Genomic DNA, 12,657 nt, shown 5'->3' with positions numbered 1-12,657 from the left:
TATGGATGTGCCAGGGTATCCAGCCAGTGCAAACGAACTCCAGACGCATGTGCCACCTTGTGCATGTGGCTTAAGTGCGTCCTTAGGCTTTGCAAGCAAGTGCTTTAACAGTTAAGCCCTCTCTCATACATTTTTGCTTCCAGGGCCCATGCTTGCTCGTCTACAGCTCTCCCAGAGCACCTGGTGCCTTCTCCCTCCCTCTCCCACTTTCCCTTCTCTTTACATCCTCTAAGCCTTCCTCTCCCCTCCATCCCGGATAAGCTTTAATAAAATGTGGCATTTAAAAATCATTCTTGGGGGCTGGAGAGATGGCTTAGCGGTTAAGCGCTTGCCTGTGAAGCCTAAGGACCCCGGTTCGAGGCTCGGTTCCCCAGGTCCCACGTTAGCCAGATGCACAAGGGGGCGCACGCACCTGGAGCTCGTTAGCAGTGGCTGGAAGCCCTGGCACGCCCGTTCTCGTTCTCCCCCTCCCCCTCCCCCTCTCCCTCTCCGTCACACACAAATAAAAATGAACAAAAAAATTAAAAAAAAATAAAGAAACCCGAACCTTGTCTTATAGGTGATAAGAGTCATTAAAGGGTTAGTTTGAATTAAAAAAAAAAATCATTCTTGGGCTGGAGAGCTGGCTCAGCGGTAAAGCACTTGCCTGTGAAACCTAAGGACCCCAGTTCGAGGCTCGATTCCCCAGGACCCACGTTAGCCAGATGCACCCTCCCTGTCACTCTCAAATAAAAAAAAAAAAATAAATAAATCATTCTTAAGGCAGGAGTGGTGGTTTGTGCCTTTAATCCCAGCTATAGGGAGGCATACGTAGGAGGATCACCATAAGTTCGAGGCCACCCTGAGACTACATAGTGAAATCCAGGTCAGCCTGAGCCAAATACATAAATAAAAATAAGATAAAATCATTCTTAAATCTTGTCTATCCTTTTTTTTTTTTGGTTTATTAATTCTCACAAACTTAAGGCCTGAGGGTGGGGGGGGTGTTCAAGGATTATTCCTGACCCTCAACCCCGGTAACACTCACACTAAAAGACAATTGGCAAAAACAATTTGGAACACTCTTCCCAAGTTCGCGAATAAAGGGGCTGCACGTTCCTAGGGGCAGGAGCGGTTAAAGCTTTGGCAAGGGGGTAGGGGGGCTCCCAAACATTCCCTCCTCAGCCTCGAGCTGCCAACCAGGGAGTACGTTCTCAACAAGGGGGCTTCGTCCCACCAGGCACCATCTCCCGGTGCTCCGAAGTTGGTCCCCAACCCCCCAGAGGTGTGCTGTTACATAGGGTGGGTGGTCCTCCACAGGGAGACGCAGTGCCCGGCTTCAAGCGCCCAGGCACCCTAGCCATCACCAGTGGCACCATCAGTCATGCCCTGGACCTGCGCGCGCCTGCACGCACGGGTGGGGGGAATGTGGGCACCCTCCCAGGGCATGCAGCCTCACCGCCTTCAAGGGGACCAAGCCCGGCACACCCGGCCCCTACCCTGGCGACACGTGCCCACCCGCCCAACCCTTTCGTCACCTCCCCAAGGTCCTTCCCTGGGAAACAGAAAACCAGCGCATCACACCTCCCCGTGGACCCCAAACGGGCTGGAGGAGCGTGCTGCCGAAGAGGGTGGAGGAGGATGCTCGGCTCTCCTCCGTAAAGAGAAGGGATCCTACCTGCCTTACCGCTGCCCCCCGGACTGTCCAGGGGTGGCCAGAGTGGGGTGGGCCAGACGCCCTCCGTGCGCGCGGGCGCTGCGCTCCGCTAGCCCCGTCCAAGGAAGAGTCCTGCTCCCTGAAGACGCAGGGCCGAAGTCCCACATCCTCTGGCACATGGCCGCTAGATGCCAGGGGGAAGGTACAGAAAGCGCCCAGGGAGGCCCGGGCCCATCCCTCACCTAGCGCGGTTGGAGGAGACAAGCGTGCGGAGCGCATCCGCGTCCCGACCGCAGCCCGCTCGCTCCCGGGGCTCACCGCTCGCCCCCAGCGTCCTCTGCAACCTTTCCGCTGACCTAGCAGGAGCTGCAATACCAGCTAGAGACCACGGCAACAAGTTGCCACCAGCCATCAGAACTGCAGATGGTAGTCCTCACCACAGGGAAAAACAGACGGTGCGGTGGGCATGCTTGCAAAGGGGCTTAGCCAGAGGATGGAGCCCCAACAGCTACGAGGCGGAGGGGCGAGACCCCCGGCATGCTCCCATCAAGTCAACAATCTGCAACCCCGCCCCTCACCTCCTAGATGAAGCCGGAAGAAGCCCGAGGAGGGTGGCGACCACCATGGTGCCCAAAACAACCCCCCAGCCCCCACCTGAGAGGAGAGTGGGACCGCCACGCTGCTTTCATCGTATCAACAACCCAACCCCACCTCCTGGATGGAGCAAGAATAGTCTCGAAGGGACCACCGTGGTGCCCGTATCAACCTCCCTTACCTGGCACAGTCACAGCGGTGCCTTCTGGAAGGTTCCTGAGCAGCCGCGAGGAGGGGCGGGGCAAGCATGCTACTCTCCTTAAATCAATAACTTGCCCCACCTCCGCCTTCCCCAGCAGTGCAGACCGTTCTAGAAAGAGGGTGCACGGGTGTTTTTCTCGTTGGTGCAGTGTCATTTCTTCCAGCTTCGTGTGAAAGTTAGGGTGTTGTTAAACAGGTATATGGTTAAAATACTGGCCTGTACTACTGAGTGGTTTGAGGAAGCAAGAAAAGGAGCTTGAGGTCCAGGAGTGTAGCGCAGAGGTATGCTCCGTGTGTGCGCCAGACCTTGGGTATGGTCCACTCACAGGAACGACAATAAAATGACTAGAGAGGGCTGGAGAGATGGCTTAGCGGTTAAGCACTTGCCTGTGAAGCCTACGGACTCCGGTTCGAGGCTCGGTTCCCCAGGTCCCACGTTAGCCAGATGCACAAGGGGGCGCACGCGCCTGGAGTTCGTTTGCAGAGGCTGGAAGCCCTGGCGCGCCCATTCTCTCTCTCTCTCCCTCTATCTGTCCTTCTCTCTGTGTCTGTCACTCTCAAATAAATAAATAAATAAATTAAAAAAAAAACTTTAAAAAAAAATGACTAGAGAATGGGCTAGAGAGGTGGCTTAGCGGTTAAGGCTTTTGCCTGCAAAGCCAAAGGCCCTTGGTTTGATTCCTCAGGACCCATGTAAGCCAGATGTACAAGGTGACACATGCATCTGGAGTTCATTTGCAGTGGCTGGAAGCTCTGGTGTGCTCATTTTCTCTCTCTCTCTCTCTGTTTGCCTCTTTCTTTCTTGTGGTCTCTCAAATAAATAAAAATTTTTAAAAGGCTAGATAATAAATAATATATAGGCCCAAGTCAGGACCAGAGCTGAGAAAAATGGAAGGAGTCAACCCACGGGCAATGCTGTGGGCTTAGAATTGGGGACTGAAAGGTGGGCATGGTGGAGCACATCTTTAATCCCAGCACTGAGGAAGCAGAGGCAGGAAGATCACAGTGAGTTCGAGGCCAGCCTGAGACTACATAGTGAATTCTAGGTCAGCCTGGGCTAGAGTGAGACCCTACCTCGAAAAACAAAAAAAAAAAGGGATTGAAGTGTGTGGTCCCTGAAAAACGGGTTCAGAGGACTCCAGCATGTCGCCATCTGGCATTGTCACCTGGGTTTTGCTCTAGCCTCTCTTTGGCGCCCTGTGGTGTCTGTTAGGAGAAAGATTTTTAGGAGAATTTGAAAGAACCAAGTGACAAACAACACAAGAGCAGACATTATTCAGAGCCTGAGAGGGGTTTTAGTGGCGCTGACCCTGGGAGCAAGACAGCCCATGGACGCGTGTGGCTGGGATCTTTGATTGGCCTTGAGGTGCCGGAGTTGTAGAAATTCTCTGGAAAGATACTGTGAGGCCGGAATGAATGAAAGTAGAGGTGTTTATTATCCTAGGGGCCAAAAAGCTTGAGGCAGTCCCCCCAGCCAAAGAAGCTTTGGCCCTGAGCAGAGATCATCTTTCCATTTTATAGTTTTCATAGCTAAGGGGAGGTGTAAGTGAACACGCAAGATGTGGCAATTTGCATATCAATAATTTATCTTTTCTTTTCCCTCCCTCCGTTCCTCCCTTCCCTCTTTTTGAGGTAGGGTTTTGCTGTAGCCCAGGCTGACCTGGAATTCACTATGTAGTCTCAGGGTGGCCTCGAACTCACGGCGATCCTCCTGCCTCTGCCTACCCCGAGTGCTGAGATTAAAGGCGTGTGCCTCCACCCCAGGGAATATCAATCTTTCTGTCGTCAGGACACCCTAACAGTGAACTCTATTTTGCTTTGTTTTAGCCTACACTGTCTTTCCTTCTTACCCCTTTGGGCCCTTTCTGGACAGTTCCTCCTTTGGGTTTTTTTTTTTTTTTTCCTTCTGCTGACAGAGATGAGTTTCAGCTCCTCAGCAATGAACTCTTACAGTCAGTGGCTCAGTGAATCAGTTCAACGTTTAGCTGCTTTTCTACCACAGGGGTAGGGACCCTGGGCAGCAGAATGAGGAGGTGGGAGATGTAAGCTGCTTGGGCAAATAGACTAGTTCTCTGGGGTCACAGGTCAGCAAGCTGTTTTGGGAGGCAAGAGGCAGGAGGATGGCTGTGAGTTAAGAAGCCAGCCTGAGACTGCAGCCTGGGTTCGAGCGGGATCCTACCTTGAAAAACCGAAAGAAAAAAGATAGTGGGGACACATTGCTGCTTCTGGGTGAACCCCCTCATGTCCATCCAGGGTGTGTTCGCTGACTCCTCAAAACAACTCAAAGACACACTGCTCATACTGTAGAAGATATGTCGTGTTACAGAGGAAAGTGGACACTCCTCGGGGGTGACAGTGGCCAATGGCCTAGTGTATAGGTGATTGGCAGGCCCACTCGCACTGACTGACCTGAGAGGACAATGATGGATAGTCGTTCTTTGTCAAAAACCTCTTGCCAAGTGAGGTGGCGCACACCTTTAATGCCAGCACTGGGGAGGCAGAGGTAGGAGGATCGCTGTGAGTTCGAGGTCAACTTGAGACTACATAGTGAATTCCGGGTCAGCCTGGGCCAGAGCGAGACCTTACCTCAAACAAAGAGACAAAAACCTCTGGCCAGGGTCCTGGAGAGCTGGCTGGGCAGGTAGGAGAGCTTGTCATGCGAGCCAGAGAGGATCGTTCACGCTGAGCTCGGTGCCCCAGCATCACATGAGCAGCTGGCATGGGCACACGCCTGGCTCTGGTCCCGTGGGAACTGACAGCAGCCAGTCCTGTGGGCTTGAGAAAATGCCTATCTGATTTCTGGGAAGAGACCCGCTTCAAGGAAGTTTGGTGATGAGTAATGGACAGGTCACCCAGCATCCTCCTCTGGCCTCTGCATGTCCTCTGGTCATGGGGAGCGATATAGTGATATGACAGTTTGAATTGTCCAGGGAGTCAGATCATTAATAACCAATCCACTTTTCTTTCTTCCTTCCCTCTCTTCCTCATTCTTTTTTTTTTGTTTTACTATTTAGTTTTTCGAGTTAGGGTTTCATGTTAGCCGAGGCTGACCTGGAATTCACTCTGTAGTCTCAGGGTGGCCTTGAACTCATGGTGATCCTCCTACCTCTGCCTCCCAAGTGCCGGGATTAAAGGCGTGTGACACCACACCTGGCCCATTTTCTTTTTCTTCTTCTTCTTTTTTTTTTTTTTCAAGGTAGGGTCTCACTCTAGTCCAGGCTGACCTGGAATTCTCTATGTAGTCTCAGGGTGGCCTCCAACTCATGGTGATCCACCTACCTCTGTCTTCCAAATGCTGGGATTAAAGGCATGCGCCACCACACCCAGCCCATTTTCTTCTTTTTAATTTACAAACTTTATTTTATTTATTTGAGAGAGAGAGAGAAAGGGGAGAGGGAAAAGAGAGAGGGGGTCAGAATAGGTGTGCCAGGGTCTCCAGCCACTGCAAACGAACTCCAGACGCATGTACCACCTTGTGCATCTGGCTTACGTGGGTCCTGGGGAATTGAACCTAGGTCCTTTAACTTTGCAGGTAAATGCCTTAACCACTAAGCCATCTCTCCATCCCTAAATGCCATTTTTATCTTTGTGGAAGTCACTTTATGATCTCACCGTATCTGTTGTGACTGGCACCAGACCTCTGCCATGCAGAGCCATCAGCATTTCAACTTGGATGATGGAAGTGGGGAAAAAAAGTTCACCGAAATAGAAGGGCTAGTGGACAGGAGTTCAGTGGGCGGGGGAGCAGGGCAAAAGAAGGTATTGAAAGGGGATTATGATCAAGTAAATTATGTTCAAGTATGACAATTATCAATTAAGAAAAATAAAATTAGAAAATAAAGATTACAAAAATCTGATTTTATTAAAGTGCTATGGAGATTTAAAAAAGTTACTTCAGAAGGGAAATAAAATAAGTGTACAAAAGAAAATGTAATAGAATTATAAATGTCACAAATTTATTCAACATATAGATTTTATGTATTTATGATTCCCTTCCCTCCTCCTCATCCTTCTTATTTTGCAATCCTCTCTTCTAACCAGTCTTTGTTCTTCATTTCTGGAGAAGTCCATCTAATAAAACTCACAAGTCTCCATTTTCAAGCATTTCCTTCATTAGATCCTAAAAAGAACAGGAAGAAATCTTAAAGGAATTACATGACTCACTAAAAAACATACTTATATTTAGTTATAAGTATTCAAATTTAATGGTTTTAAATGTCTGTCCTCATATTTTTTCATATTTTAAAAAAGATAATTAGATAATTAGATAAATAGATAATTAGAAAGGTCTTATTTATAACAGGTTCTTGGTGTGTCACAGATAATTCCAGTGACACCGTTCCTGACCTGGCCTAGGTTACATTCACAAGTATCATAGGGAAGTGTGGGTGGTCACTGGGTGAAAACGTAAGCATTCGATGATTTAGATTTTAGATGTTGCAGATTCTTGAATTTAATTAAAAACAAGCCATTCCAGGGACAAGTAATTATATTTTACTACCACGTTTTTTTTCTACTCAGGAATTCTGTAACATGGGTGATATAGTTCAATTCATAAATGATAAGGAAAAATTTTTACAATATGGAAACGACACACTCATCCTAAACAGCATTACGTGGAGAACTGAGGCATATATATATGTGTATATATATATATATATATATATATATGTGTGTGTGTGTGTGTGTGTGTGTGTGTGTCTATATATATATGTGTGTATATATATGTATGTGTGTGTATGTGTATGTGTGTGTGTGTGTGTGTATGTATGTATGTATGTATGTGTATATATATATATACATGAATGAAACTTTCTTTAACATTACATTTGACGGGGTACTTTACCAGCACTGCAAGGGGCTCTGTATTCTTCAATAGCGAATTCATCTAAAACACAGAAGTGGTTGGGCAGTGAGCAGTTAATTGTAAACAAATTCTCTAAGCTAAGAAAGAAGGGATAGCAGGATAGTTATGGGGCTGGAGAGATGGCTTAGTGGTTGTGAAGCCTAAGGACCCCGGTTCGAGGCTCGATTCCCCAGGACCCACATTAGCCAGATGCACAAGGGGGCGCCCGCGTCTGGAGTTCGTTTGCAGTGGCTGGAGGACCTGGCGCGCCCATTTTTTTCTTTCTCTATCTGCCTCTTTCTCTCTGTCACTCTCAAATAAATAAATTAAAAAATAAAAAAGAAGTTTAAAACAAATTCAAAGTTGTGAGCAAATGGAAGAATTTCCTGGCATATGGCAAAGTCTCCCAATTTTTTTTTTTTTTAATCTACAGCAAACAAAACAGATCAAACTGTAGCTGTTTTGTCACGCATGAGTAGAGAGGTATGGTTTTTCAAGTTATTGCTATTCTAATGTCTGGAATACTTCAGTCCAGAACAAAGAACTTTATAGGGAAATTTAGATAGCGCTTATCTCCGAATGCTTAATGGTCTGTGCGTGTAAGAGGCTGATCCACAAGAACATGATTATCGGTGATGACAACCTTTTTCTCCCAGTGAGAGTTTTGTTTTAGTTAAGGTGACCTTTGGTTAATCGCTATTTCCTATCAAAGCTCAGTGACTCTGAACTCCACTCACCTTTCTCATAATAATCATAGACCTTTACTGGAGCCGGCTTTAAATTCTTCACCAGGATGTCCTGTTCCACCAAGAAGGAGAAACTCAGGATTTCCTTAGTTAGCTGCAGAGACAGGAGAACTGAATTGGACTCAAAGGTTAACTTAGTTCCTAGGTATTAAGCTTCTCTCCTTCAAATTTATCAAGTCCTGTAATTTTTTTTCTTTTTTGAGGTAGGATCTCACTCTAGCTCAGGCTGACCTGGAATTCACTATGGAGTCTCAGGGTGGCCTCGAACTCACAGCGATCCTCCTACCTCTGCCTCCTGAGGGCTGGGATTAAAGACGTGCGCCACCACGCCCGGCTAAGTCCTGTAAATTTGCCATCTACCTATATTGCAATTTAGGAACAAATGAGGCAATTTTGACCTTTTTAGCATAACCAGTGACAGATGAAAGTGCAAAAAAAAATCTGTGAATGGTCCAGTTAGTAAATAGAGCCTTGCTGACCAGTCCCAGCTCCCACTTCCCTTTGTAGCCATTTTCCGTTACTGGGCACCTGGAAGGGCTCTTTGGAAGCACTAGGAGTTCTGCAGACCTGGCAGAGTCGCGGAGAATCGTACCTTTTCAAAGTAAATGAGAACGTGGTTGGTGCTCACTTCAGTCCTCTGGATGTCAGGCTGGGCTTGGAGCTGTGGATGAGAAGGTAAGCCGGAACCGTGACGTGAGGACGCTGCGCGCCAGGAGCGGGGGTCAGATTCTTTATCATCTAAAGGGCTTCTCTGGCTCATCTAAACTACCATTTTTAAAAATTTTTATTTATTTTTGTTTGAGACAGACAGAGAGGGAGAGGGAGAGGGAGAGGGAGAGGGAGAGGGAGAGGGAGAGGGAGGGAGGGAAGGAAGGAGGGAGGGAGAGAGAATGGGCACACCAGGGTCTCTAGCCACTGCAAACAAACTCCAGATGCGTGAGCTACCATGTGCATCTGGTTTACATGGGACCTGGAGAATCGAACCTAAGTCCTTAGGCCTCACAGGCAAGTGGCTTAGCCATTAAGCCATCTCTCCAGCCCTAAACTACCAATTTTTGTTTGTTTTTATTTATTTATTGGAGAGCAACAGACAGAGAAAGAGGGAGAGAGAGAGAGAGGGAGAGAATAGGCGCACCAAGGCCTCCAACCACTGCAAATGAACTCCAGACGTGGGCGCCCCCTTGTGCATCTGGCTAACGTGGATCCTGGGGAATCGAGCCTTGAACTGGGGACCTTAGGCTTCACAGGCAAGTGCTTAACCACTAAGCCATCTCTCCTGCCCAAAACTACCAAATTTTAACATTATTTATTTATTTGCAAGAGAGAAACACACACACACACACACACACACACACACACACAGAGAGAGAGAGAGAGAGAGAGAGAGAGAGAGAGAGAGGGAGAGAAACAACATGGGTGTACCAGGACCTCTTGCCATTGCAAAGGAACAGCAGAGGCATGCACACCTTTGTGCAATTGACTTTACATGGGTACTAGGGGATTGAACTCAGACCTGCAGACTTTTCAAGTAAGTGCCTTTAACCATTGAGCAACTTCTCCAGCCCCAAACTACCAATTCTCATTTCTTCAGGAATAATTAACAGTGATGATAATTTTAAAATCCTTTCTCCTCTTATTATATAGATATGTAGGCATGTAGATACATATGTATCTAAGTCACATATATGCTAGGAATTTAAGTAGAGAGATATATATTCTGTATGTACATACGTGCACCTTTTTTCTTTTTTATGTATAGTCGGAAGGTAATTTAATACCAGTCCACGTACCTAGAATGGCCTGCTAGAACATTACTCATCTTGATTATTACTTACATCGAAACCCAACAGGCTATAGCCACAACACACTCTCATAAATGATGGAAACGCACTGAGAGGTGCACGTGAGAGGTTGTAAACTTCTTGAAAGCTACATCAATAAAACCAAGTTACGACAGCATCAGCCCTTTTCACGACACTGCTTCCCGCCGGCATGTGGGGTTTACCTTTTTCACGGATGGCTTCACAGGTATAAAGCCTGACACCATCTTCACATCAACAATGACCATGTTGGAACTGGGTCGTTCCCCAGTGTAACTGTGAAGTTAAGACACAAAGATAAGCCCTTCAAAGAAGGTTGCTTGGAATTCCTTTTTGGAAACAGAAGTCTCACTTTTTATTTATTTATTTATTTTTTTTACCACCCAGAGTCTATGTAGTGTACCTATGAGACAGTTGCTTAGAAATCCTAAAGTTTATTTAAAATATATTTTATTTATTTATCTGACTCAAAGAGATAAAGAGAGAGAGAGAGAAAGAGGGAGAGAGAATGGGCACATCAGGGCTTCCAGCCACTGCAAATGAACTCCAGATGTATGTGCCACCTTGTGCATCTGGTTTACATGGGTCTTGGGGAATTGAACCAGGGTCCTTTGGCTTTGCAGGCAAACGTCTTAACCACCAAGCCATGTCTTCAGCCCAGAAATCCTAAAGGTTTTAACTCCACTCTTCAGATATAGTGGCATCATATTCTCATTGATAAGGCTTTTCAGCAAGCGTGAAGAGAATGTCATTGGTAAGAAATCCAAGACTCGGGCTGGAGAGATGGTTTAGCAGTTAAGCACTTGCCTGTGAAGCCTAAAGACCTTGGTTCAAGGCTCGATTCTCCTGGACCCATGTTAGCCAGATGCACAAGGGGACGCACGTGTCTGGAGTTCGTTTGCAGTGGCTGGAGGCCCTGGCATGCCCATTCTCTCTCTCTGCCTCTTTCTCTCTATTTGTTGCTCTCAAATAAATAAATAAAGATGCACAAAAAAAATTAAAAAGAAAAAGAAATCCAAGACTTTCATGTTCATTTTGTGAACATGAACAGAAGACAATTGAATTTCCATCTTTTGTAGAAGGACTGGCAGATGTGGACTGTTACCTCATGTTGCTGTGCATCTGTGTGATGTGGACTGTTTTGTTGATGTGCATGTGTGTGATGTGGACTGTTATGTTGATGTGCATGTGTGGGACATGGACTGTTTTGTTGATGTGCATGTGTGGGATGTGGACTGCTGTCTCACATTCATGTGCGTTGTGTGATGTGGACTACTACCTTACATTGATGTGGATTTGGAATTGTTTCTGAGCAGCTTCTCCATCACAGGTTTTGGGAAGAGTATCAACGTGCAGAGTGAACGGCGCTTTCCCCTCCTTCGTTGCCAGGATGTTGTATCTTAGGGAGGTCTGAAAACAACAGCAAGATTCTTTGTCTCTGCACTGGTAGAATCTTGCTGTCTCTTCCAAATGATTCAACGACTCCCTTAACACACGTCTCCTTTTTGATTTTGAAATGAAAACGTTAAGTCTTCATATTTTTCTTTCCCATTGGCATTGTCCCCAGGCCCCCGTGGTCTCACCTGGAGGTACACGCAACCTGACCCTGACACCATGGTTACATAATCCCCCGGGACGTCGGGCAAGCGGACTTGGTGCAGCAGCAGGCGGTTGTTGGCACTGACGTGGAAGTTCTGAGAGAAGGCCCCTAGAGACTTGATGGTGACCAAAGCTTCTTTCTCGCTCTTTGTGAAAGTCGCTGCTCCGTACTTGGAGAGGGCCTGGAGAGCCACCACCGTGTCCTGAGAAAGATGGACAGGGGGATCACAGCCGGGGATGGGCATAGCAAAATCACACTAACTGAAAACTAACGTCTAGTCATAAACACAGTCCCTTAGGACAATGTCAGAGAAGTTCAGTGTAATTCATGTTGAACCAACCATCCCAGGAACGTTGGGAGAAATGAATGATTTTCTCACTAACATAGAGCACAACACGTGTGTGGAAATAAGATCCAAATATGACATAGGCAAAGGCTATTTCAATAATTTAAAAGTCTGTGTAGCACTGCTTGAAACTTTCAGAGAAGGGGGAAGAAAACATGGACTAGAATGGCGAAGAAGATTGACGAAGGGAAACAGGTTGTCCCTGAGGACAGGGAAGTGTTAATGAAGACAGGCAAGAGGCATCAGGAAATATCTGGAATGCTTTAATGGAGTGAGTACGTGCCAGAAAATGGTGAAAGGATTCTATCTAATTAGAATTAGCTTGGTGTATACAGGTTGGCTGGGAAAAGAGTATGGGTTTAGACAAAATATTAGAGGATTTTAGTTTGAGTGAAAATAAGTAACTTTCTCAGGGAAGTCGTTCCACTAGATCACTACCGTGGAAAGCATGACTCCTTGTACTGTTAGGGATCAACTAAACACAGAAGAGACATCCAGAGCAGTCATACACGTACGGTGATGTTGGGTCTTGTGATGGAGGAACGAAGGAAATCAGAGATGAGAACTATTCAGTTCTTTAATCCCTAGGATATGTTTGTGTCTACACGTGTTGATTCATATATATTCTCTCTCTCTCTCTTTCTTTTTTTTTTGGTTTTTCAAGGTAGGGTCTCACTGTAGCCCAGGCTGACCTGGAATTCACTATGTAGTCTCAGGGTGGCCTCGAACTCACGGCCATCCTCCTACCTCTGCCTCCTGAGTGCTGGGATTAAAGGCATGCACCACCATGCCCGGCTTTCATATATATATGTATGTATGTATGTATGTATGTATGTATATATATGTCTATATACGTCTATATATGTAT

The 12,657-nt window shown here is 46.6% G+C and overlaps 1 protein-coding gene across 1 annotated transcript in view; it reads right to left on the bottom strand.

Annotated features, from left to right (window-relative positions):
- Positions 1–6,274: 6,274 nt before the first annotated feature.
- LOC101610287 (pregnancy zone protein-like) overlaps positions 6,275–12,657 on the bottom strand; it is a 54,331-nt gene continuing 47,948 nt past the window's right edge. Inside the window, exons 22-28 of the mRNA XM_045139708.1 lie at positions 11,427–11,645; positions 11,123–11,253; positions 10,029–10,119; positions 8,616–8,684; positions 8,015–8,117; positions 7,278–7,319; positions 6,275–6,551 (exon numbers count right to left, since the gene is read on the bottom strand). Of these exons, the coding sequence (XP_044995643.1) occupies positions 6,529–6,551; positions 7,278–7,319; positions 8,015–8,117; positions 8,616–8,684; positions 10,029–10,119; positions 11,123–11,253; positions 11,427–11,645 (678 nt within the window). The 3' untranslated portion in view covers positions 6,275–6,528. The remainder of the gene's footprint in view (positions 6,552–7,277; positions 7,320–8,014; positions 8,118–8,615; positions 8,685–10,028; positions 10,120–11,122; positions 11,254–11,426; positions 11,646–12,657) is intronic.

This window comes from Jaculus jaculus, chromosome 23 (genome assembly GCF_020740685.1).
Source record: "Jaculus jaculus isolate mJacJac1 chromosome 23, mJacJac1.mat.Y.cur, whole genome shotgun sequence".
Classification (NCBI taxonomy): Eukaryota; Metazoa; Chordata; class Mammalia; order Rodentia; family Dipodidae; genus Jaculus; species Jaculus jaculus.
The sequence above is the reverse complement of the archived record's forward strand: the minus strand, read 5'-3'. Positions and strand labels throughout refer to the sequence as shown.